This window comes from Barbus barbus (assembly GCF_936440315.1).
Source record: "Barbus barbus genome assembly, chromosome: 45".
NCBI classification, from domain to species: Eukaryota; Metazoa; Chordata; class Actinopteri; order Cypriniformes; family Cyprinidae; genus Barbus; species Barbus barbus.
This window is the reverse complement of record NC_136723.1, coordinates 23,870,982-23,898,063: the sequence shown is the minus strand read 5'-3', so window position 1 is coordinate 23,898,063 and position 27,082 is coordinate 23,870,982. Positions and strand designations below refer to the sequence as shown.

General features: G+C 38.0%; 1 protein-coding gene across 3 annotated transcripts in view; it reads right to left on the bottom strand.

Annotated features, from left to right (window-relative positions):
* Positions 1 to 2,452: 2,452 nt before the first annotated feature.
* LOC306864520 (myocyte-specific enhancer factor 2C-like) overlaps positions 2,453 to 27,082 on the bottom strand; it is a 43,794-nt gene continuing 19,164 nt past the window's right edge. For 2 of the 3 annotated variants that reach the window (XM_079408582.1, XM_079408581.1), the window contains 9 exons: positions 23,738 to 23,931; positions 19,704 to 19,907; positions 11,423 to 11,563; positions 11,012 to 11,198; positions 8,915 to 8,962; positions 6,775 to 6,947; positions 6,195 to 6,324; positions 5,298 to 5,418; positions 2,453 to 4,205 (listed from right to left, as the gene is read on the bottom strand). In XM_079408582.1, coding sequence (XP_079264708.1) covers positions 3,836 to 4,205; positions 5,298 to 5,418; positions 6,195 to 6,324; positions 6,775 to 6,947; positions 8,915 to 8,962; positions 11,012 to 11,198; positions 11,423 to 11,563; positions 19,704 to 19,907; positions 23,738 to 23,791 — 1,428 coding nt within the window. In that variant the 5' untranslated portion in view covers positions 23,792 to 23,931 and the 3' untranslated portion in view covers positions 2,453 to 3,835. Of the gene's footprint in view, positions 4,206 to 5,297; positions 5,419 to 6,194; positions 6,325 to 6,578; positions 6,603 to 6,774; positions 6,948 to 8,914; positions 8,963 to 11,011; positions 11,199 to 11,422; positions 11,564 to 19,703; positions 19,908 to 23,737; positions 23,932 to 27,082 lie in introns of all 3 variants that reach the window. The other variant, XM_079408580.1, reaches the window with a different exon arrangement.

Below are 27,082 nucleotides of genomic sequence, written 5' to 3'. Positions count from 1 at the left end.
TGCTGCAACCTCAGACAATTTTCATTGCATCCAGATAATTTGAGATGAATTAAGACTAAAGGGAATAAAATGGTTTATAATACAGGCTATATATGTTGTTTTCTAAATAAACGAACAATATTCACAAACTTACATTTGATGTGAAGAGGCATTGTCTCGGCATCTCCAGGAGTCAGATGTGTTTGATTTCAGTCAGATGAGATGAGTTCATGCTGATTGCCAGAGATCTTCTCACGCGCATTATTAGCAAATCGCAAACATCTTTTATGCTTCTCATAATGAAAAATGGTAATTACTGATGATAACACTGATCAAAATAAACAGATTCTTTTGTGTCTGAAAGCAAATAATGTTTTCAGGAATGTCTTTAAGATCAAATATAAAAATCTGTATTTAATATGCAAAACTATACGACCATATAGATTGGGTGATTTTGTTTTCTTAGGCTATTTATATTTTCAGTACGTTCATGAACATAAAAGAGAAGGACAAATAGCAGAACAACGACACTCTCTCTCACACACACACACACACACACACACTCACAGACATGATGGTTTTGTTCAGGTTCAAATACAAATTAAAATTACAGTCTTCTTTAAAACGTAGAATGTCAAATATCCGCTATTTTCAGAGTTAAAGACCTTTGTAGACATTGATAAAGCCCTCCTAAAAATAAATATCAATCTCATAATCTCTGAATTGTGGATGCGAAATCTGTGTTTAGCCTTCATTCTTATTTTATTTATTATTTTATTTAAAATGCATTGCTTAATTAGTTCATGTATTTTAGAACATGTTATGCATTACTTGAGCTTTATATTTCGACAGTTGTTCATTCTGACAGGAATCCATGAATGTGTGTGAGTGTGTGTGTGTGTGTGTGAGGCGGCGCACAGATTGCGTTACAGCGACACCTGGCGGCAGCTTCAGTCAAACAGGCGCGTTTCCATCAGCAATGTACAAAAAAAATCGATTTATATGATCGTTGATATTCTGTAACACACCTCTTTCATTTGTCACAGTTTTCAGACAGACAAATTCTTCATTTTCACAACAGAATAAAGAGCAGTTTGATAGGATATTTTGAGCTGCACTTAAAATTAATAAATAGATTTTTCACCAGCTGAACAAGGGATTATCTATCTATCTATCTATCTATCTATCTATCTATCTATCTATCTATCTATCTATCTATCTATCTATCTATCTATCTATCTATCTATCAGAGATTATAGCCTATCATATTTATGCAATGCTTTAAACATAATTGATGTGTGCGTACTTTATGTGTATTTGACTATTCTCAAAAATAAAGATGATCATAGAAGCAATTACTGGCTGTTGGGCATGAACCGAAATATATTTTATTACGATAGGCAAGGAATTATTGTTATTTGGCTTGTCGTTTTTGATGGCAAATGTATTACAAAGATCTACATCATGCTATATTAAAACGCATTAACGTGCATTTACCTAATTAATATTTCGTCGTGCTGTCGATTGGAGAAGGGTTTCTTGTTTAATTTCAGCTCAGGTACAGTGTGTGTGATCACTAATTTCGATTTTAATTTCACGGGAGATTTGGATTAGTGAATGTTTTATAAACTGAGATGTCGATATATTTCCAAACCCGAATGATATTTGTTTTATTGTGTAAAAAAAAAAAAAAATTGATATTTTTTTTTTTTAAACCCGCGCGTTTACAAACATATTCTATTCGTATAAATGGTTATATTTCGAACCAATCTTAATTTTAAGACAGAAGCAGAAATTATTTGCCTGCCTTCATGCAGCCTATTATGATGAATAATTGTGTAATTATCATGTCACATTAACCCATTAAAGGTGTTGAATGTCATTTTCAGTCTTCCAGCAATAAAGATGTGTAACAGAACCATAAATGCTTTCGAAAATGTGTTTGTCCTCGCAAAATTATTTTAAGAGCATTTGATGTAACTGCATATTTAGCAAAAATAAAGGTAAGAATTACTCCATCAAACCAAATACAATCACAGCTAGCCAGAAGAACCTACCACCAATTTCAGCTATGAGCCTGTGTTCTTCTGTAAATATTTCATAAGCAGTTTACTGTAATCTTATGTTTTAAATATGAAGTTGAAGATCTCAGTTTAGGCTGTGAAATGAGAGTGAACTCAAAGCTGAATGTATCATGATGGTGTAAATCAGGATTTATGCCTCTTAGGTTTGACGCTGAAGCTGCAAATGTTTTACCACAGTATTCTGAAGGGTTTTTAAAACTCAACTTACAAAGACTACAAATTGAGGGTGGTAGTATTTTGCACCAACCCAGCTAACAGGAAACGTTCTCAGAATTTGACCAACATTCTAACAATGTTCTCTTAAAGGAACATTAATATAGTGGGGAAAATCCAAATGCAACATTCCCATAATGTTTGCAAAAAATGACAAAAATGGAATGTTCTCTTTTAAAACGTTTAAAAAACTGTACATTTTTAGCATTCAGAAATATTTTCATAACTTCATGGGAACATTAGCAAAATTGAACATTTTTGTTAACCTGTTTCACAACATCTGTGAATAAACAAATGATTTACAGTAAATACTAATCGAAATCCAGCAGTCTACATGTAAAGTCTGATGAATTAAAGACAAAACTAAATTCTGCACAATTGTTTTCAACATCCATGATAATTTCTTAAGCAGCAAATAAGTACATTAGAATGATTTCTGAAGGATCGTGCGACACTGAAAATTCAGCTTTGCATCACAGGAATAAATTTCATTTTACAATACATTTAAATAGAAACCGGTTATTTTAACTTGTAAAAATATTTAACAATATTACTGTTTTTACTGAATTTGTGATCAAATAGATGCAGCCTTGGTGAGAATAAGAGGCATACGTCCATAATCTGATGAAATAAAGAAACAAGCAATCAAAAAAAAAAAAGGGTAGAAACCCTGATGTGAAATTGTTTATATGGCTTTATTTTTGGAGCTCACACTGCTTTACCTTTCTGTTCAACATGGGCAAAGCTTGAAATCACATTCTGACTCATGTGGTCAACAGGTAGCAACAAATGCTCTGCATTTTTATGAAAATATAAGCAAAATGTATTGTACATCTCTTCCACCGGGGATAGGCAATACATGGCCAGGTGAACTTTAACGTTGTTAATACGGCTCTGAAATATCAACAACATTTACAAGAGAATTTGTGTATTTGGAAGCCTTCCCGATTCCATTTGGAACTCTAAACGGTGTACATTCCTCAGCCCCGGGCCCGTGCTAGTCTTCAAATGGTGCGTGATGGCTTTCTCTCTCACTCCGCTAATCGTAAAGAAACCTGCAAATCCTGGCAGGCTCATTTACCCAAAAGCCTCATTGTTCTCTATTTACATAAATACGTTGAACCTGCAACACAACAACGTCTGTGATAACATACATTTGCAAGTGAGCATTAAAGGCCCCGGTCTGTACGGGAATATTACTTGTACGAGCCCTGAGACACGTCAATGCCTCTATTAATAGTTTAATTATGCATAATATATTACTGAAACTAAAAAGTAGCTTTACCAAACAAGAGTACCAGACTTCTCTTTTCAATTCTGTATGCTTGTATACACTGCATAAACTGCATGTATCATTTTTTTTGTCTTTTGTAGTTTTCCCCACACGTGGCACAAGCCATGCATGTCCCATGCCCCTGACCCCAAATCACAAACACGCCCACCCCCCCCGTTTATCATATATATATATCAATTTTAATACTTGATGTAGCACTCGCACTCTGCAGAAACAAATATAATAATACTAAAGTGAAATCTTTGCATAGAAAAGCCGTCCACGATCATGAGGCCCAGCCCTCGGACAGACGCATGCGCTTGACAGACGGGCTCTGCCGCTCGTCCGGAGAGGGTCTCAGCAGTCCCATGGGCGAGTGGAAGTCGAGGCGGTGCTCCTCACGGTCGCTGCCCTCGTACGAGCTGCCACAGCTGCTCAGGCTGTCGACCGGAGAGCGGCCCGCGTCCTGCCGCAGCTGACCCTGCTGAGACGCCGGCTGCTGCTGCTGCTGCTGGGGCGGAGGCTGGGCGTAGCCACCCGGGGTGCCTCCGGCCCGGTCTCGAGGAGGAGACACCGGTTCAGACTTGATGTGCAGGCTCTGATTGGACGGCAGCGAGAGGGTGGAGCTCTGACATAACGGCATGCTGGTGCAGTTCCTGCGGCCCGAAGAGGAAAGACACACTTAGAGGCCGAGGAAAATAATGCAACTGCAAAGACTGGTGAATCTCCCACTATTTTTTTAGAGATTAATCCAAAATGTTTTAATGCATCTTCCACACTTTTCAAACGGTAAAATCCAGTGAGCTATATTTTTTATATTTACTACAAATATTTTTATGAGAAACTGTATTATCCGCAAAATGATTGAAGTCAAAAGTTTAACTTTTAACATTTTGAAATAATAAACTGAAATTGTGAATTTGAGATATATTATATCAGTTTCACATTTTTAATTCAAAATGTTGCATTGTAATTAAAATGAAAAATTAACATGGATTTGAGAATGTATATTATATATTAGTTTGACATTTTATTTTTAAATTTTGCCATCTAATTAAAAATAAAACCCCAGATTCCCGGCAAAATTAAGTGGAAAATTTGAACTGAAAAAATTAACATCTATTTGACATTATATTATATTATTTATTAGTATGACATTTTATTTAGAAATTTTGGAATTGAATTAAAAATAAAAACCCAGATTCCCCGCAAAATAAAGTGTAAAGTTGAACTGAAACAAATAAACATGTATTTGACATTATATTATGGTATATTATATATTCGTTTCACATTTTATTTAAAGATTTTGCAATGTAATTCACATAAAACCCAAGTTTTCTGCAACAAAATTTAAGTGAAAAGTTAAATTAACATGAAAATTAAGCTAACAAAATTAACTTGAATTTGAGAATGTATAATGTTTTGCTATATTAGTTTGGCATTATTACAATTTTTGCTTTCCAATAAAAATATATTCTCAAATTCCCAGCAAAACAATTTAAGTGAAAATATTAACATGAATTTGAGATTATTATTATTTTATATTGTATTAGTTTGACTTTTTTGATTTAAAATATTGAATTTTAATCAATTATTATAATAAATGAATAATAAATGATGAATTTGAATAAATCAGATTATGATATGCACTGCACATGCCCATAGTGATTTTGTTCAGTGGTTATAGTGAGCGTTACAGCTGATATCCAGTGTGTTTTGGGTGCATGGGTCAGGGTGATTCTGCTCACCCTAGATGTCCAAGACCAGAATGCTGCATGTTTTGTGGCCAGCCGGTCATCGAACCCAGATGAAGAGAAGCCGAGTTAAAACCGGTCAGAGAGGACAGGTCTCCACTGCTGAGAGAATATTCTAGAAGGGGAGAGAAAGATCTGTTCAACTCAATGCTTATAGACTGCTTTCAATCTTCAAGGTTACTGCAACAGGAAGATGCTCAAAGAATATTAAGCCAATGACGCCACCTGGTGGTGTATTCAAGACTCTTCAAATAGTTCAGATTTACTGAGCAATATATAAACTGTTAATGTCCAAAAAATTGACAGTAGTTAAAAAAGTAAACAAACTGTACATAATAAAATATACAATAAAATAAAAATACACACTACGATTCAAATCTTTGGGGGTAGTACAATTTGTTTTCTTCAAAAGTGACATTTCTAATGTTAAAAAATACATCTATGTCATAAATGAGTATCTAACAACAAGCAGCACAACTGTTTTAACACTGATAATAATAAATGTTTCTTGAGCAGTAAATCAGTGTATTATTATGATTTCTGAAGGATCATGTGACACTGAAGACTGGAGAAATTATGCTGAAAATTCAGCTTTGCATCACGGGAATAAATTACATTTGTAAATAAATTAAAAAAGAAACTAGTATTAAATCGCAATGATATTTCACAATATTACTGTTTTTACGCTATTAACAAATGCATCCAAACTACTGAGATATATAGATATGAAATAAAATATTTGAATATAAAATAACATAATATGATGCTTATGTCACTCTATAGTAAGCTGCTTTTTATAAAAGTATATATTCTGATTCACTCCAAAACTATGTGACATTTGTGAAGTTATCTGTTTTTAATATAGTTGTGTTGTATCTGAATTGTTCTCACCTGTACCGTATGAGGTAGAGATGGCTGATGGGTAGCCGCCCATTCCCTGTCCTGGCAGAGTGGGCGTGGCTACAGACACCACCGGTGTGCTCAGAGACTGGGCCGACTGGGAGTTGTTTATTCTCTGGTTCTGTGGGAAAGAAATGCGATTTTTAAAACAGCAGCAACAACAATTCAATCCGCCTCAGTAAATGTGCAGGAGGTGTCACATCTGCCCCATCTAACTGCTTAATAGATCACGTGACCAACAACGGGTAATTACCCTCCACCCCGCAATCATCCAACATCCAGCCAGAGTTCCACTGTTGCTATGGGAACCGCTAAAGCAGTCCCCTTGGCAACAGAGGAATGATGGTGTTTCACTGCGATTTTGATACTACTTACCAGCAACATGTCAACATCCTCCGACTGGTGAGCAGTTAAAAAGAATACAATTCTAATTAGTTCTAATTGCACTTTATGGCATATATCTGATGGTCTGTATTGTTTTATAAGGGCGATGCTGGTCATCTGGGTTCAAGCTAACTGCAGCTGAACTTGCCATCCAGCAATGGTAGTGGTAATGGTTGTGTGAACTCACGATGGAGGGCATGGTGTTCTTTGAGCCGGGAGGGATGAGGACGCGCAGGTCGGGCTTGCGGTTGCTCATGGTCATGGTCATGGGTGGAGAAGATTTGCCCTGCATGTTCTTGCTCATGCTCCCCGGAGAGACCAGCAGACCAGGGGAGTTGCGGTGGTTTCCATACCCGTTTCCTGTGGGACAGTCGGAGGGGACGCGTCAATCTAACACTAGTGACCATACAGAACACATTTATGGTACTATAGAGGGTCTTTCTACAGTAAGCACTGCAAACCACGTCAGAGCAATTTCACATTTCATAAATACAATATTCAGTATAATTGATATCAAAACATTAATGGAGATTTGTTTTTGATTTTCTTTTTCATAAATTATGAAGTAGAGAAAATAAAAACAAATAAACATATAAAGCTTTAGACATCAACAAATCATGTCCCCACATTTGCATAAATGACAATTTGACCACATAAATGTAATCTTCACACAATATTTTTGGTGGAAGTAACATATTACAAACACAGATTAACACTTTTTTTTTTTTGCAATAAAATAAACAAATAAATATGCATAATATATAAAATAATTTTTTAAAGAAATGAATTTGTCACTATATTTTAAGGCCAAATTCTTGCTATTAACAAACCATTTACAACATCTTTAGCCTCAAACTCCTAATTTGCTGCTTATTAATAATTAGTAAGATAGTTGTTAAATTTAGGTATCAGGTAGGATTATGGATGTAGAATATATATGGTCACACAGAATATGTGCTTTATAAGTGCTAATAAAGCCAATATGTTAATAATATGCATGCTAATAAGCAAATAGTAAATAATGAGAATTGGTCCCTATACTAAAGCGTCCCCTTTCATTTTAATTTGCAAGGAAGCATAAAAAGTGACAGTAAAGACATTTATAATGCAAAAGATTTCTATTCCAAATAAACGTTGTTATTTATAACAAAATAATACTAATAATAATGACTATTATTATTAGTACTGCTTTTCTGCATTTCTGGATAATAATAATAATAATTAGAAGAAGAATAGATAAAAAATTTCTGTATAATAATAAAGATAAAAAATTATTGTAAATGTTATTTTATAAAAAAAATATATATTTTGATTCAAATTGAACTTTAGAAGATTCCACTTCTGTGGTGTTATGAAGCACATCTTTAAAAATAATCAGAAAGAGCTTTTGAACTACAACTTCTTTGAAGAGGTCATAAAAATGTGTCCCTTGAACCTTAAAATGCCTTGGTGGATCTGACCGCTGTCACAGTGTTTGATAAATCTGTCTAAAACATAAAGAAATTATGTCACATGTTATTGTATCTGTGGTTGTTTTCAAGATATTTTATCTTTTCATAAGTTATGTTTCCACATGCTTTCTAAGAAGTCCGCTACGATATTAGCTCTGTGGTCTTTTTCAAGACGCTGTCACTAAATCGTTGCCATCTGTCACAGTAACAGCACAGAACTGTCTTACGGGTAACGATTGGGGAAAAAGTGAACATTATGGAAGAAAAAATGGCAAACGTACAACAGCATTTTACAACAGTTAACAAAGAATCACTTTTAGATGTTTTGATATTTTGCGAGAAAAAAAAGTTGTAAAGACAATTTAGACTTCTAGTTTTCAACATTTGCTTTTCATTATGGTCCGTTTGAGTCTTCTGCACCAAACCAGTGCTGGTGTTGACAGCCAGTGAGTTGTGACAATGTGCAAAGTCCATTTTCTGCCAGCTTCGCTAAATCTCTTTCGTTAGCGGCTTTTAATCTTTTTCATCAATGAACTGTGTTCACTAACAAACGGTGCATCCCTGAGACGCTTTGGGACCTTTTTGTGGTGAAATCAGAGCCTGGAATCTGGACGTTCTATGAATACGTTGCGTTATGTTTCCTCATTAAGGTGTTGACGGCTTCATCGTATTAGAATTCAGCGTAGGATGTTTTTTATGAAATGCTTCTTGAAATATACTATTTAAGTCCCTTCACCGCGACATCCTACAGCGGCGCGCTGGGTAAATATCCAGGGAGGAACTAGCCGAGAAAAGGAAGCTTTGAATCAAACCGAGTGGCTCCGTCTGTCTATTGAGAGCAAACACACACGTATGGTAAATACACAGGACTCTTACCAGCGCTGGTGCCCACTCCGCTGCTGAGGTCTGGACCCATAAGGCCACCTGAGGATAGGACAGAGAAGACATTAAACAAGACTGACACTCAAAACACGCACGCCACGCCTGACTGACGCCTCCTTCCTGTGGCCAGACGGGCCGCTCCAGATATATGTACGAGAGCCAGTGTGAAAAAAACCATCTGTAAGTCTATCCGAACCCACAAACCCCTGTTCGGCCCTATGGAGAAGATGCCACCGTCCAAGAAAAACCTTTGAAAAGTCTGCGCGGTTTCAGACGTCGCCGTCCCTGCCAAGACTCATATTTAGTTTTGCTCCTGTAATACGAAGCAAATTGTTCCAGGAGGGCCAAGGATAATGACAGGACAGACGCTGCGGTCAGAAGGACTCTGACCAGAGCACAAAATAGATCTTTTAGACAATAATAACAAGCCCACAGAAGGATTACGCTTCCCACACGTATGTCACCACAGACTGTCTTTTTCTACCACTTTCTTCATTTTTCTGCCCATTGCTTCCTCTTTCGCTTTCTATATCCATTCTAAACACACATATCTGGATGTTTCTTTTGGCGCTGTGGACTTCTTGAAATGAAACACTGCTAAGACTTTTCACACTGTCACACTTGTCTACAAGATCCAAAGGTGTGTTCCTATACATGCATCACAAGAGAATACTGTATTATTCATTTTATTTTATTTTATTTTTATCCCTGAATCAAATGCCATTTCCAAATGTCTTTTTTTTTGTATATTTAATTTAAATCATATTATTTATACTTCAGTATATATATATCGCATGATTGTGTAATTGTCAACACTTTTTTTGTTGCTTGTTTTTACAAACTGACAGACAAATGCTTCGGTTTCTTTGGTAGTTCTAAGTACACAAATGTTTGATAAAAAGAAAAATGGTTGTTTGTGATGATCAAATGACACAATTTGTATAAAAACCAGTACAAATAATTTTAACATAATGTTTTCACTTTTTGTTTAGACAGCTGTAGTTAAATAAAAGTAATTAAATTGAACTAATTGAATAAATGTAATAATACATTTTTAATTACATTTAAAATATTCAAAATACTAAAAAAAGAAAAACAAAAAAATCTCACTTCATTTAAATTACAAAAGTATTTTAATAGTTAAAAAAATAAATAAAATAAAATATTTTTAAAATAGAAATAAATAAATAAATAAATATATATATATATATATATATATATATATATATATATATATATATATATATATATATATATATATATATATATATATATATATATATATTTATTTCTATTTTAAAAATATTTTATTTTATTTATGTGGAAATCCATTCAATTCCACATAAAAAAAATAAATAAATAAATATATATATATATATTTATTTATTTATTTTTTTTATGTGGAATTGAATGGATTTCCACATAAATAAAATAAAATATTTTTAAAATATATATATATATATATGTATAAATATTGTCGAATGGATTTCCACATTTTAAGATTGAAAGGGTTGTTCTGGTAAAATATAAGAGGAACAAAAGCAAAACATTTTGATGAAAGCAAAAAAATCTGTCTAAAATCTGTATGCTGTTATAAAAATCAATCCTTGTGACAGTTGAAGAAACACCCATATACATGTGCTCAGAGTACGGATAATGTGTTTTGATAAATCCTAAGCTGACCAAATTTCCTCTCGATGAAGCCTAGACCACAGACCTTTCAAAAGTCAGAACGGGAGTTAAAAGGAAAATATGGTCATCTTTATTTGCCCGCTGAAAACCGGGAGTTCCTTTACAAGCAGCCAAAATCTCCCATCGAGACAGAGGCTTTTTTTCAGCTCTGGGACAGCCTCAGGAGTTCTGCTGAGTACACAGTGTTTATATTACAGGCCCGGCCCGGCACAGCTGAATATTTGAGCGCATGTAATGATCTGTGTGCGGTGTTTGAATACATGCAAGACGTGTTTTCATAGCCTCAGTGGAGCTGTTGGTGGTCCTCTCTAATGATGTCAATAAAGCGTGGAAATTAACATTATTTGAAACCATACCAGGAGTCCCTGGCAAAGTGGAGAGCCCGGTGCGGGTCAGTACCTGTGTTGCCTGCACTCGGGGGCCGGTGGGTCACTCCAGGGGACATGCTGTTCCTCTGGAGGGAGGGGTGGGCCAGCGGCAGCATGTTGGGGTTGCCCAGGGACGCTCCCGGGTGGCTGTAGATCAGGCTGTTGGGGTGGCTCACAGGGATTGAGACGGGCATGTCATAATTAGACTGGGGGATGGCCTATAAAACAAAATGCATTGAAATCAATCATCATTCACAAAGATGAATTCATGAAAAACAAATGACTGAGAAATACATATAGTATAGTATGTAAATGGAAAAGAAAAATCTTGGATGTAGTGTATTATCAGCCAGGTCAATCAATCTGCTAATAATTGACTATTTTTAGATTCCAACTTGGTTCAACCACCAGTTCTGACATCTGAAAAGTTGAGCACACTTACACACAGTCTCTGCCTGCTGATCATCAGGTCAATGTCCTCGTTGATTTTACGATATTTGTCCTCCGATTCTGGACTGTGGCCTGAATCTTCAGCATCAATATCAGGACTGTCACAGCCGTTTAGACCCTTCTTCCTCAGAGTCTGAAACAAATACACAAAAATATTTAAATACTTAAAAATATATATTTCTATAGATTACACCCAAGACAGATTTAGAACTTGTTCACAGATGAAAAAGGAAAAGGCATTTTTGGGGTTTAAATGAAATATAATAGTACAAAAATGCAATAAAAATGTATAAATAAATAAATAAATTAAATTCATGAATGAACTGTTGCTTAATATAAAAATATATAATATATGTTTTCTACAAACTGATAGACAAGTCTAAATAATTTTCTGTAGTAATTTTTTCTAAATAATTTTCTATAGTAATTTTTTCTAAATAATTTTCTGTAGTAATTTTTTTCTAAATTATTTTCTGTATAATCAAAAACATTCCACAGATGTTGATAAATGACAGATGAAAAAGGAAAAGGCATTTTCTGAGTTTAAATGAAATATAATAATACAAAAATGCAATAAAAATAAATCTAAACAAAATAAATAAAGAATTAAACATAAAAAAATAAAGGATTAAAAACATCAAATAATTTTCCGTAGTAACTGACAACATGCCACAGATGCTGTTAAATGAGCTCATCTTGTATTCAACCACAAATATCCCTTTAGGACTGGAGCAATTTCCTGTTTGACCACACGAGGGCTATATTTGAAAACAAATAAAGCTTTTCCTGCTTGTGAAACGTGAGCCTTTGATTCCTCAGAAGAGCCTAATCCTTTCATCTGAAGCTTTTGAGAGTCTAGTTTGAGCAAATGTTGACTTAAACCGGAATAAAAATGTACATTAATCACTCTGCTGTCATTAGCGGAGCTACTATGCAAAACAACACTATTACTCTCATTCATACGAAAAGCTAAATCTTACGTTTTGAATGGCCATTTCAGATCAATACATCTTTTTGTGTATTGTCCATGTTTTTGTGAGTTAGATTCAAGGTAAAAGCTGATCTAAAGTGGAATACAGCAATGCAGCTTGTCTTTTCTTCTGCCTGGTCTCAGTGCTTCGCTCATCGGCAAGCAGCCACATCGCTGGACCACAGCAATTCCACTCATTCAAGACATCTCCACCTGTCAAGGCCCTTGCACCTGTCCAACAAATCTCCTCGGCTCAAGGGGAAGGGGCGGAGCCCGGGCCACAGCCAATCATGACCTCGAACCCCAGGGATGGCCGTAGAAGGCTATTTTTTGCCCCAGTGCCACCCAGCAGCGTCCCAGCAACCCTACACCAGCAGCCATCCCCCCAATCACGCTGCTTGCGGGTCGCTGACACCTCCAGCTCACAGTCCGACCCGGCTCGGTGCTTTTAGCAACACGGCTGGATCCCAAAGCCTGACATCAGCAGACTAAACATTCAGACCGGCACGGACCGCTCCAGACCAACAGGGGGAGGGTCGTGCTCAGCCGAGCATTCCTGTTCAGTTCATCACACACCAAAGACAGGACAACGACGAGAGCGAGACGCAACTTTAAGATCTCGATTATTTCACCTAGATGACAGTGAGATTAAATTGAGAACTGAAACGTGAAGACCTTTGCTTATAAATGATAGTTCACCCAGAAAATCATATTCTGTCATTTAATCGCCTTTCGTTTCACAAAAGAAGACTTTTTAAGAACCAAAAAATATTGGTCACCATTGGCTTTCATTCTATGGAACAGCATTGTTTTAGTAATAGTTATACACTATCATGATTTGTATTAATATTTTCAATTAAGTTTTAGATTGTTTAATTTTTAGTAATTTTGTCATGGGCTTTTGACATCATTCATGTCACAAAAGAATATATATTTTAAGAATCACAAAATACTGATCACCACTGACTTTCATTGCATGTAACTTGTTTTAGTATTATTTATATACTGTTATTGTTTTTATTCATATTTTTAAATACTTTTTTAGATTAGTGTATAAATAATTTTGCACTTTTGAGATCATTCATGTCACAAAAGAATATATTTATATACTATTATGTTTTAATTAATATTTTCAGATTGTTTATTAATATTTTTACACTGTTTAATTTTTTAGTAATTATTTCAGTTTAGTTCAATTTTAGTTTTTATTGATTTAGTAAAGTAAAGTAAAAGTCGTGACGTATTGTCAAGTATGGTGACCCATACTCGAAATTGGTGCTCTGCGTTTAACCCATCCAAGTGCACACACACAGCAGTGAGTAGTGAACAAATGCACACACACACACACACGCACACACCGTGAACACACACCCGGAGCAGTGGGCAGCCATGCTGCAGTGCCCGGGGAGCAGTTGGGGGTTCGGTGCCTTGCTCAAGGGCACCTCAGTCGTGTTATTGAGGGACTGAGGTGCCCTTGAGCAAGGCACCGAACCCCCAACTGCTCCCCGGGTTTCCAGTTAGATTTGTTTTCTTCAACTTATTTCCAAAATTATTTAAGTTATTTTCAAATCATTTCTAATTTTCATTTTGGTTTTTATTACATTTTATATGCATTTCTATTTTATTGTACTGTATTGTATTTCAGCGTCTTTTCAAAGAGATCTCCACACAATGTCTCAAAATATATATCAAAAAAATAAATCTGAGATCTCAGTATGAACTCAAACATTTCTCAACTATTTCTCCCAAGACCAAATTTTCTGGCATATGCTATCGAGATTAATTTTATAGCTCAATATTCTTACTGTATGCCAACTCTTGACTCATGTATGCATATTTTAACTAAAAATGACTTTAGGAGAAGCATCCCTAACAAAGTTAATCCAAAACAGTCTACATGAGTATATGAACCAAAAGGTTTGTTGTGTCACAAAAAGTCAGAGTGAGAGCTGATTGATTATTAGACCAAAAATGTGAATATGCGAATGCAAATGTTTCTGGAGAGAGTAACCTCTGAGCACTATTTACAATCCATTGGCCACCTATATAAAAGTTTCTTGCATTGCTTTGCAACAAGTTAAAAAAAATGCATTCAGCTATGACTAAAGCTGAAGTGAGCTGTCGTGAGGGTGGAGAGGAGAGAGGAGAGGAGAAGAAAGGAGAGGGGAGACACGGCCATCAGCGCCTCCTTCTGCTCCAAGTCTTGTCAACTCTATGGAGACTTGCTCCTAATTAAACCAGCGCTGCATCGCTCTCCCACATGACAAAGACAGCCCCAGTCTGTCCGCATGTAGACATGGCGTCCTATATAGCGTGCTAGCCGGTAACCTTCAGCGGATAAATTATGTTGTACGTGCCATAGCAGGTGGTAACGTGTGGAGACTGATGCCGTTTGCTGGCCAGCAGCTGACGGACTGACTGAGGGCGTCACGTCACCTTGTACCCTCCTCTGCGGACCACATGGGTGGTCTCGCCTCACCTCAAACCAGGCTCATTACAGTCCACTGTGTCAGGAGACACTTTAAACAAGGGCAAAGTCTGAGAAACTGCATTCAAACGGCACACACACCACACCAACCCAGAGGAAAATTATATTACTCACAGGTTGCTCAATCATCGCTCGGGAGACTTCATGGAGTCCTCATTCAGATTTCCTTTCTTGACAAATTCTTGACATGCAGTAAAAGTGTAAAAATTGCTCAAGAGGTGTTCTTTCATAACTCTCATGTTTCATTTAAATATCAGTTTTTCTTGAGGAACATAAAAATGTTAAAACACAGTAAGAGCATAAAGCTCAACAATATGAGATGCAGCTCCACCGCACTCTAACAATCGAAACATTAAAGATGTCTTTCCTTTAAGGAACATGCACACAAGCCAAGGTGGCAATGCATTTTGCCTGTCAACAGCAACACGGACCACATCCAAGACACCCAAAAAAGCAAGGAAACTGAGAGCATGTGACCACAAAAAGGCAGCTCGGTTGAAGGAAATGTCGCCTTATTGTCTCGCGTGTCAGTAGGGATTTTCGACTAAGAACTTCTTCCACCTCTTCAGACGTGCATGTGTGCATGTGTCATGTTTGCCTGCGTGGAAAGTTGTTGATTTACGCAGTGAGTCACAAAAACTGGCAGCACGACACCGTGCACAAACAAGTGCAGCAGCTATCGAAAAAGAAATGCATATTGAAGCGAAAGGAAAAGGCACCTTATCAGTTCACAGAAAAAGCCCAAATAAGACTCGATTTGTGCTGCCTAAACACTGGTGTATCAAGCGCGGTTTATCAAAAGCAGATGGATCTGGGTGGAAAAACGAAAGCCGCACTGATTCCGACCGTCAAAAAAGGCGGAATCCTATTAGAGCCGTACGGGTGAGCCAGCGGGGACGCCCCCGTTCCTGCGGCAGGTCGCATGGCCAATGCGTGGCACTGTCTGGCCCTCCTCCAGGGCTCTTTCCACCAGCTGCTCAGACCACAGCAGCTGGGCAACGTTTGGAAAATGCCACACTGGGGACCTCTGGGTAATTTACCTCCTTTGATGCTCTCAGTACCCTATAATAACGAATCAAAGGCCCTCTCTTTTACTGCCACGAGTAGAGCACCGCGTGTTTGGTATTAAACGCACTTGAGAGCATAATTACGACAGTAACCGGCCCGGTGGATATCCAATCCGACCGCGAGGAAGCGGAAGAGTGTCCCGAAACCAAGTTGGGCTCGAAAAAAGCGAACGTTCTGTGCTCCCTGGTGTTCTTGGGTGGTTTGATTGTCAGCTCTCAGAAAACTACACCTCCCAACGTCTTTGCAGCTGACGTGAGGCAAGAATTCCTCACCAGAATCATTCCCGGGGTCAAGCAGGTCCCCTCTGGGGCCTTTCTACAAATAATCGCACATTATCACACACAAGAATGTCATCTCTTTACATTTGTTGTCATGTGACCTCTCAGAAGCCTTGTTTTTCCATTGCATCATCTATAGAGGACAGTATGCTTATTCATTTTAAATTATTACTGATCAAGTCCTTTTGGACACAAAGCCCCTCACTGTACCAATAATGGGCTCTTGTGGGCCTCAATCATTCACAGTCACCAGACTGAACTGTTTTTGACACGTTGCATGCCACAGTAACGGCCGACCTTACGATCTACGATCAGTTGCAACACCAGTGAGAAATAAAGCATTCCTCCCTCGCCGTCAATTAACAGCTTTTGTCTCTGGAACTCCTTATCAATGGTAGCCTATCTGGAAATGGGCTTCAAAAACGTTATTGTGACCAGCTAACAATTAGTACTCTCAGAAAGAATAGAGTCTTGGTAAAAGCGAAGCATTTTGTGCAGCGCTGGCTCGCCGTTGGGTCTTGGAAAACCTGACTCACGCAACAAGGTTCAGATTAATCGTGGAATGTAAAACCGCCCTCTGATGTCGTTCAATCGAGGATGAAGAAAACAGGCCAGTAAATACTGCGTTTCAAACTCTAAGCATGAGCGGATCAGAACAATGACCCAAATGTGGGCTGAGGTCAGTACACGCTCGAATTTCACACCATGTTTTCAAGTTTACATAGCTGAACAGATGGCAGATATGAGCCGACAGAAACAGCCTGCGAAGTGCAGAGGAGCATGCCACGAGAAGTCACGTAATCAAAACAACTCTTCCTTTCCTCTCATAAAAGTGTGAAAACGGCATCCTAACAAGTCTGATTTAAGCTTTATTGAAGTACGCCGCCGTCTGTGGTCAGTTATTCTCAGAGGGAAAATGGAGTGGGGGGAAAAAAAGCAAGCGAGGCCGTCCTCTCTCTCTCTCTCCAGCACTCCACGCCTATTCTTCTCCATTTTCCTTGGCACGACTGCCGGGCCGGAGCTATTTTTAGCTGTGCTGCTTTCTATTTTTAGAAAACTACCGGTTTTCAGGCATTTAATGGGGAAGGACCACATAAAAACACAAAGGGTTGGAACGGGGAGGAGGTCTGGCACACAAGTTGGGCGTCTGCTCCTTATTTTCAACACTATGAGAACTTCAGCTGCTCTCTGCCCAGGACAGAGGACGGAAAAGAGGCAGAGGGGTAAAGAATTTGAAAGACCTCCATCTTATAAATAACCACGAGTCTCAAGCCAAAAGCGCAAAATACAACAGGCCGTTACCAAGTGAAGCAGTAAACACATGTTAACCCGTTTGTGAAAAAAAGGCAGGGTGAGGCAATGCAAAACAAAGACGTCTCTCTTTTGGTGAAATTCCTGAAGGGATGAGAGTGGCACTGATTTCTTTTGGGGACAAAATACTCAAATTAGTTTATTTCTAACTTCTTATATAAACATATATATCAAATTCAGATCAAAACCTGTCTGTAACGGCAAAAAGGTCTAGTTCCTGGCATCCTCTTGATGCTGTGACTGCAATGTGACAGTGTTAACAGAGAGCAGTATAAGCCCAGCAAATCTGATTCACCGATTGAATCTGTCAATCGTGATCAAGGTTCAACGGAAGATCAAGAGCCATCATGCGTGCATGCAACCAGCACCTCCGAATACACAAGGGAACCGTTGCCGCAGCAAACAATCCCATCAAAACACTTCTAAACATAAATTTAGCCAAAGATGTAACAAACCGCACAGTGGAATGTGAAGCAATGACTTCTCACATGGAGAACTGTGAGTGAACTGGGAATGGGGAACAAAATGAAGTAAGAATGCATTGGCATGCAACTACATGAAGACAAATTATCTAAATTAGCAGAGTAGAAAAACGTTTGCGGCAAATGTGCCTGAAATGGAGCCAGTTTATAAAAGTAGGTTGACGATGTTTTCTTCATTACATTTGAAATCAGATTGATGTGCCAAGCGCTGGAGGCATGTTTTCTCAGAGGTTTGTGTGGGTGAAATTGGAGGAGGGGAAGGTTGCCACCTCTAATGCCTTCCAGCACAAGACCAAACACAAGAGGTCAACTACCATACGCACAGAGCTTTGCTCAATCTCATTAGCCGGCCATGTAGTCATTAACAACGCGACCTTTGGAAATAATTAACATTTTCCTTCCTTTGCGCCAACGGTCTTGTTGACAATTCTCAGTAGAGGTGTGGGGTCTTGAAAGCGTGCGTTTCAGGGTGACGACATGGGGTTATAGTGCACGCTGTCAATTTTTAGGATTAAAAGGAGCATTTTCAGATTACACTAATCGAGGAAATGGGATTATCCCGGCTCCTTACTGGTTTGGCAGGGTGTCCGTGAGATTTGCCTCGTGGAGACTTGATGTTTCTCCTCTCATGAGGCAAGCCATGCCGTTTTCCCTCTCAGCCTCATAAAAAACCCAACTAAGTCTGACCCCAGGGCTTTGCTTGTAATGCATGTGTCAACGCTGCAAATGGCCTGTCGAACGATGTTACACTAGACTGAACAGTCAAAGTATAATAATAGAGTTTGAATTCGCAGCTTGTTATGTGCGAGTGAAGTGAGTTGCGAAACAATAACCGGCTCATGCTCGAACGCACAAAGATAAAGAGATCCCTCGCCATAACTGAGCTCCTAAAACGCCCCTTTCAGCATCCACACTGTTATTCCTCATCCTTATGGCATGTTTTTCTTTATCCCTTACTTAGTTAGTAAGAGGAGAGAGTTTGTTTGTGTGGCACTACCAGGCCTCTATGCAAATCAATCGGGTGTTTTTACTGGAAAAGGGACTTTTCCAGGGGAAATATTTTTCCCACTGCTCCCAATGGGAGCGCCATGGCCTTTCATGCATGTGGGGTGGGAACCTTCAAGTTCTCTCTTCCCAAAGTCAGTCTTGACAGGTGGTTTGGAAGAGCTGAGAGCAGTTTCGCAGTTGCTCTTTGGTCGTTCGGAGGCGATTTCAGCAGAAGACGCTGAAGTCTTAGATTAGCGGATGAGGAAACCCTTACCTAAAGCTACCCACGCTTGCCCCGTGACCTTTTCAGGAGCTCACGTCACAAAAGGTGGCGGTGATGAGCAAGCATAATCTTAAGTCTCTGTGCTGACCATCTGGCTTGGACCGTGGCACCTGCCGTGTCCTCTTAAACTGGTTGCGTAACGTGGTCCTGAAGAGATACAGTAAAGTCCTCGTCCCTGTCCTTTAGCCTGATCCGTTCTTATAGAGCACAACGGCATGTGCCAGACGTCTTTTGCAAGGACTATTACAGCACGTTCCCTAACAAATCACCACCAGACACGGGCCAGGTGTCAAATCCTACTACTCTACCAAAATGAACCCTACCTGATCTCTCGGTGAGGCATCTGATTCAAATTCCCTGAATTTATTTGTCAAAAACATTGTACTTATTGTCAAGGGGAACTCACCTCCACGATGTCCGAATTAGTCCGACTCTCATGGGGCTCATTGTACTCAGTGTATTTAAGCAGAACTTTGTCCATGTCGGTGCTGGCGTACTGGAACAGTTTATTAGTGCTGTTGAAGATGATGAGGGCGATCTCACAGTCGCACAGAACACTCAGCTCGTAGGCCTTCTTCATTAGTCCAAACTTCCTCTTTGTAAACGTAACCTGATAAACAAAAGAACAAAGGGAGGGTTAAATTGGGATATATTTGATACCTCTCATTTAATGACAAAATGTATTACTTGCTGGACAACGATAGCATTAGGTTTTTGCTGGTCAACCTTGTTGAAATGAGCAACAAAGATGGTCACCAGCATTTTCAGTCTTCACTAGGCTTCTTAACTAGTTTATTTACATTTAATTTTTAGCATTTTGCTTTTATTCATAGCGACTTCCACTGCACGGTATACAGTTTATTGGTTCATGCATTCCCAGGGAATCAAACCCATGACCTTTCCATTGTTAACGACATGCTCTTCTGCTTCAGCTAAAGGAACTTCTGTCCAAGAAAGGCTTGTAAGATAAATACATACTACCCATAACTCCATGGCTCCAATTTAGCTACATTTTCTTGTGAACTAATACAATAAAATATGAACTTTATTGACTTGTTTTTCAAGTGCATGTGCAATTCTTTTCATTGGCAATTGCATGACTTCAGTAAAATGAAAAATTAAAATGAAACTTATAGCTAGAGTGTACATGGCCCCAGCCGTCCAAAACCAAATTGTTTGACAGGGTATTCTGGTTAGAGAGCTATCAGAGCTCTGCGTGCCACGCTAAATTTAGACTGGGGAGTTCAAGGTGAAATTCTGCCCAGCACGCTTCACAAATTGACAGCCCTTGGGTGGCAGGGTTCATAGGATTGCTTTGGCTAATGATGACCCAGCATCACCTAGGCACGCCGGCAGCATTGCACACGTTCCATTTGGAAAGGACAATTTCCCAAAGACACCATTTAAACCCTCCTAGAACAAACTCTCCATCTGTGATGAGATGGCAATGAAATTCAGTGAGAAACAGCCACACAAAACCCGAAGAACTCTCTTGGGCATCTGCCTGAAATATTCAAACTCTGGTTTATTAAATTCTGGCATCAAAATGAGATAGAAAGGAAATGTTATTGCTAAGAGTTGGCTTTTAGCCTCGGAGACTTAATGGAGTTCTCAGAGGAAGAATGAACCAACTGAAACAACTGAAGAGACAAATCCCCAAAAACTGTAAAAGTGTATTGCTCAGAGGTTGCTCTTTCGTAACTCAGCGAAGTATCAATTTTCGCAAATTTTTTATCTTAAAATGCAGTGAAAGAAATATAATGGATGCAAATGTGATGTTGACATGGAGCATAAATGCATTGCTCAGATGTTTATTTTTCATAACTTTACAGACTTATTGGAATTCTCAATTATGTGTCATTTAAGTATTAAGTCTCATTTACATCAAGTCACTTCGCATGTTACTGTTTGAGCCGCAAGCTCTTTACTGTTTGAGCCGGAGTTATTTGTCTCAAATGTTTTTCTTAAAGCTCCTCAGGAAAAATAAAATACCAAATAGACACACATGTAAGAGTACAGATTAACAAATGAATAAATGAACATTTATCACATAGCTCAGATCATTTCGTTAATCTCTACCAGATACATCTGTGAGATTACTGCCTTCTTTTTTTAACAGTTTTGATAAGCAGACTGTTCTCCATTTAATCTAATTTCTAAGAGAAATAAAAGACATATTCAAGAGACTTTTCTCTCCTTCAAGAGTGTAAACTTCATGCATGCATGTCAAAGCGTAATAGACATGCACGTGAAGATCTAATCTACATGGTGTTAGTGGTGTTTGTGTCGCTGATCCCTGTGCGTGAGTTCAGACGTCATGCTCTCTGTCACAAACAAACTCCAGCAGGGTGATCTTCTCACTCCTACCGCTCAGCACGCTGATGCTCTCACCTCCACATGATTTAGATTATGCTCACACACACATGCACATGCACCGGGAGCGACAGATGTCTTACACATGCTCACTGAGACGCCCCCACATGCACATACGGGCAAAAAAACGTTTGCCTTTGGCACGCTGCGTGCGTTTACTGCCATGTTCAGCCTGTCTTGATTTACCTTAGATGTCTGAGTCACAAAGACTATTTTTTTTACATTTTCCTACATGCTTTCTGATGCTAAACTGCACTTTGAGGCTGCAGCTAACTTTACACGACCATGCTTCCCCTGTAAAGATGCATGCAAGTTTATCTGAGTTAAGATGTCTCAGACAGAACATCCACGGAGAACTTCACCACCACAACACGAGAAAGGGTGGGTGCTGAGAGGGGGTTAATCGTGCCACTGCACTGGGGGTCAGGAAGCACATTTGAGCGCATTTCCTGTCATAACAGGAAGGGTCCAATGGCTTCCCCTCCACAATAGCTTTGCCTCGGCTTCCGGCCCTATACTGGTCATTGAAGGGGGGGTGGAGACAGGTGGGGGGGGGCATAGATGACAGGCAACCATTTATCCTGCACCCTGAGCTGCTGTCCACTGATGCATTGTTCAGAAGCAAAGAACAACACGTAAAGCAACAGTCTGAACACTTAACCTTTCTTGCAAGCGCAAAACCTCTGAGAAAAATGTACAATAATTTAAAAGGTTCTTAAATGGAGGCTCTTTATGTTTACTTTTTTATAGCTATATAGTTCTTGAGTTGACTAAAGATCTTGATGTTACATTATAGGCCCTTCAGATGATCTTTTTAAAGATCTGATTTACAAACTACCAATCAAAATAGTTTTTTTTTTTAAAGAATTAATACTTTTATTTAGCATTCAACTGATCATATGTGACAATAAAGACATTTACGTATAATGTTAAAAGGTTTATATTTTGAATAAATGCTGCTCTTTGGAATTTTCTATTCATCAAAACAAATGGTTTGCATTTCCACAAAAATATTCCACAATTTTCAACACTGATAATAAGAGATGTTTCTTGGCAGAATTAAAATTTGAATGACAGTAGAATTAAAACTGAAATTCAAGGAAATGTATATACTTGTAATTTTATTAAAAGTTTATAGATCGAAAACAAAAAACCTTATTTCCCAGAATTCATCACGTGCTAAATTTCTTTAAACTGCAAGTCAGTAAATTCACCTTCCCGTCACTCCAGCTCAAATTCCAACACGAGTTTAACTGAGTTCATCCCGGCTGAAACCTGAAGACGGTGAGTTCAATTCTCATGGATACTTAACGGTTATTAGCTCATTAAGAGCCAGCACTCTGGTGGTATGACCTGCAGCTATCAGCGTTAGCCATGAAATTGAACAGTTCCCGCTCCAAATCATGATTTCATGTTTGGCCCTGCGCTAGAGCTCCTGCACAACACATGCCCAGATTTATAAATGGTAAATAGAAATAGAAAAAAAAGCTGCAGAAACCTAATTTACGAAGTTCTGAATGAAATAAATCATGTAAACCCATGCAACATCAGGCATGACAGGGAAAAGCTGGTTGGATGAGGAAGGTAAGAGGTTGATGTGCTTCGTAAGTGTTGTCAGATGTGGCTTCAGACGCTGCCCCTCTAATAGCCCGGGTGAGTAATAGTTTGTGGTGAATGACACACCCACTGGTAGAGACACGGTTTCCTCTGCTCCGTTACAAACCTCAATTATTCAGACTCTCCACATCATATCCTCTAAGGCGATGCATTTAATATCGCAATTAAAGAAGTATTAAAAACAGCAATTATGATGATTTAGGACAATCATATTTCACATTCACACACAAACACGCAACACACATGTGCAAAAACGAAAGCAGCCAGTCCAAAGTGAGAATCCAGCTTGTGAGTGTCTTGTGACGCTGTCGTCAGAAACTGCTGGCACTTCCTTAAGTGATGCATACACATGTGTGTGTGTGAGAGAGAGTATGTGCTTAAGATTTATTGCATTTCTATGAAGTGAGCGCCACATCTCCATTCTTTCCGTTTAGATAACATCTCTTTTACCTGTCTGTTGCGTTCGTCCATTATCCGCGCAATCTGAATCTTTTTCCTCCCCATTATTTCGGTCTTGTATTCCTTCCTATTCCAAAAGTACAGTACACACTTGTCTTCCTTCCTCTCTCGCTCTCGCTCCGATCCTCAACGCAGTCTATTCTCTTTGTTCGTTCCTCTTATTTCAAAGACTCCAGCATTCGTTCCTGAACAGACAAGACAGAGAAAGAGACAGATTTTATCAGACAGATGTGTGATATCACTCATATGCTTGAATGTGGGAAAAACAAGGAGCGTCTTGGTTAACAGCATACAAAATCAAGACTTTTTGGAAAACACAACTGATTTATAAAACATGTTTAACAGGAAAAAAAAAAAACTTCCTCTTAAATATTATTATTATCAAGTATATATACTTGATTGCTTGCTGCCATATCCATATTTAAATAATAAAATGTAAAAATAAAAATAATAAAATCAGTATTCTCTGAAATCAAAGTGTTCATCAATCAAAGTACATTTTTTAAAAATATTATAAATTATAATATATAATATTTTATAATAATAATATTTTAGAGGAAGTTTTTTTTTTCCTGTTAAACATGTTTTATAAATCAGTTGTATATATATCATATATATATCTATAGACAGATAGATGGACAGATTTTATATATATATATATATATATATAGACAGAGTTTTTTGGAAAAAAATTTGCTGCCAAATGTAAATAATGTGAGATATTAAAAAAAAAACTATATAAATTTTATTATTTATAACATTTGAACCAGAAATGTACTTAAAAAAATAAATAATGTGTTTCAGATAATATATCTTGAACTATGTTTTGTTTTTACACAATTATCATAATTTGTGTGATGTTTATGCTTAAATGTAAATTAAATGTCTGAATTATATTTTTACATTTTAATTTCCTTAATTTTCCCTTGGGGATCAAAAAAGTCTAAGTCAATAGTAATATTTTAGGAAGCATTACACTTATACATGTATATTATAAATAGGTTTTCATCAGTGATACAGGGTTTGCGTTAACCCTACAAGTTCACACAGATGGCTGTGGTTGCGAGCGGCCCTCAGAGAAGACCAGAGCAGCCAGCAACAAGAGGAAATAAAACTCAAGGGCAACCCACAATGCAAATGAGAGAAAGCACAGAGCTTTGGAGAGCAGAGGTGAAATGCTCACACTCACAACAAGAGACAGGGAAACACGTGGCCTGTACAGAAACCGAAAACCAGCAGCACAGATCTTCACAGATGCTTCTCTTCACTTAGACATGGTCAACAACTTGGCAATGCATGTGACCTTCTGATTATGCTTCAAGTCGACTGATAAAAGCCAGAGAGATGTGAAGGATTTATGAAGGAGGGATGGAAAAAACAGATGATACATCAGAAGAGGAAGTTACAGGAATGTTGTGACAGCTTTTCATTTGAATTTGAAAAGCATACCAAATGATAAAAGCCTCGGCAAGCTCCGCTCGGATAAGAGAGTATGCCAATAAAAATGGAAACTTACAGTAAATTCAAGACAGTGGAGATCAAATGCTGAGTGTCTTTTGGAACGCGTAAAATCTGCATTCAAACACTATGTCTTACTGACTTTTATGGATCCCATTATATGTACTCAAGATTCTACATCTACCTCATCGAACTTAGCTTACAGCCTGATGGACGGTGCACCTCGTGTAACTTTAAGCTGTTCAGGACATGTAATCCATTAAACCCGGACTCAAAGAGTTCCCTTTAGCCACTCGGCCGATGATGTCCAGTTCACTCATCTCCAACTAACTGATCAGTCTGGTTATGTGTAGCGGTTTCAGTTCAGGATTAGTCGTTCAAGCAGAAGTTATTCAAGGACATCTTGTACATGCTGTGGGGCACATTGTTGTCTTATTTAATGACAGTCATTTATGCAGTTTAGCAGCTATTTTGGAGAACAGAATCAGTCACAATTAAGTATCCAAAATATTTTTATGTTATAGCCAATAACCAGATTTGTAAACTACAAGAAACGTTCTACAAAATAGTATAAATGTGCAGTTGACAAGATGGTAACCATTTAGGAATATAAAAAACAATGCTTTTTTAAATAAAATCAAATTAACAATTTTATCACATTGAATAATACTTTAATATAAATGAATTATATAATTATGAATTATATTATATTATTATTTTAATTATATAATTATAATTTATTTAATGTAATTATGGCAATAAAATATATTTTTACTGAAATATTTTTTTTAAATAAAATAAAATAAAACAAAATAAAAATAAATAGTCCTGATATAATCTAACTCCAAAATAAAATAAAATGCCCTGACTTAGTCTACTTTATCTACAAAACAAAACAAATCAATCCTAACATCCTGCTGCCAACATCGGACCAAAGCCACTGGAAAAAAGAGGGAAGTGCCAGGTAAATTTACTGAAATTGTGAACAAGCTTTCGGCAAAAACCCCACAGGAACTGGACATGCCGAGGCAAAATGTCTTAGAGGTTAAGAGATGCCAGTGTGTTTACCCATGTGACGGAAACATAAAGACGGAGAGAGACAAGCGTGGGAGGAGCCGCTGTGTTACTTGAGTAGGAGGGAGGGCGGCCCGGTGCCAAGAAACCAGGAGCAGGGATCTCCAGAGAGTAATGTGCAACATTAAGTCACTTTGTTAATCTGCCTCTCTGCTTCTCCCGAGGGCAGCAGGAGAGGACAGATATCTCCTCGTTCTGTGAAGAGCGGCATGGTGCCACCGAAATAAAACAGCGCTGAGATAACGCCTAGATATGACTGAGACAGTCTCCTGAGGGGCCATTAGACCCAGGACAACTTCCAGAGAAGGGCAGAAAGACCTCCTAGCTAGCAGCTAATGCTTTGCAAATTAGCTGTAGAAAAAGGGCAACCTGAAGGGGAATGTGTCGTTCATGCCCACATAAGTAAATTCTGAACAAATCCTGGGTCTGACTGTGCAGTCAATGAATATGTATTTAAAAAAAACGCCTCAGAGTAGTAGATTAGCAGTTAGCGCAAATGCTAAACACAACATACCTCGCAGTCAGCGTAAATTCAAACCCAATTTACATTTGTTTCAGATCAACCATGTCCCGCGGAAATAGGAAATAGAAAGACTAAAATAGTATTTTCTTGTTAAACATTCTCTAATAATCCTACCACAAGAGTTATGACTTGTCAGGCAAAAATCTGGATCACAAAATAAGATATTTTAAAGAATGTCGGTAATGATAAATATAAATGTTGGCAACGGTACCCATTGACTTCCATGGTATGAACAAAAATACTATGGAAGTCAATGGCTACTATTAACTGATTGGTTACCA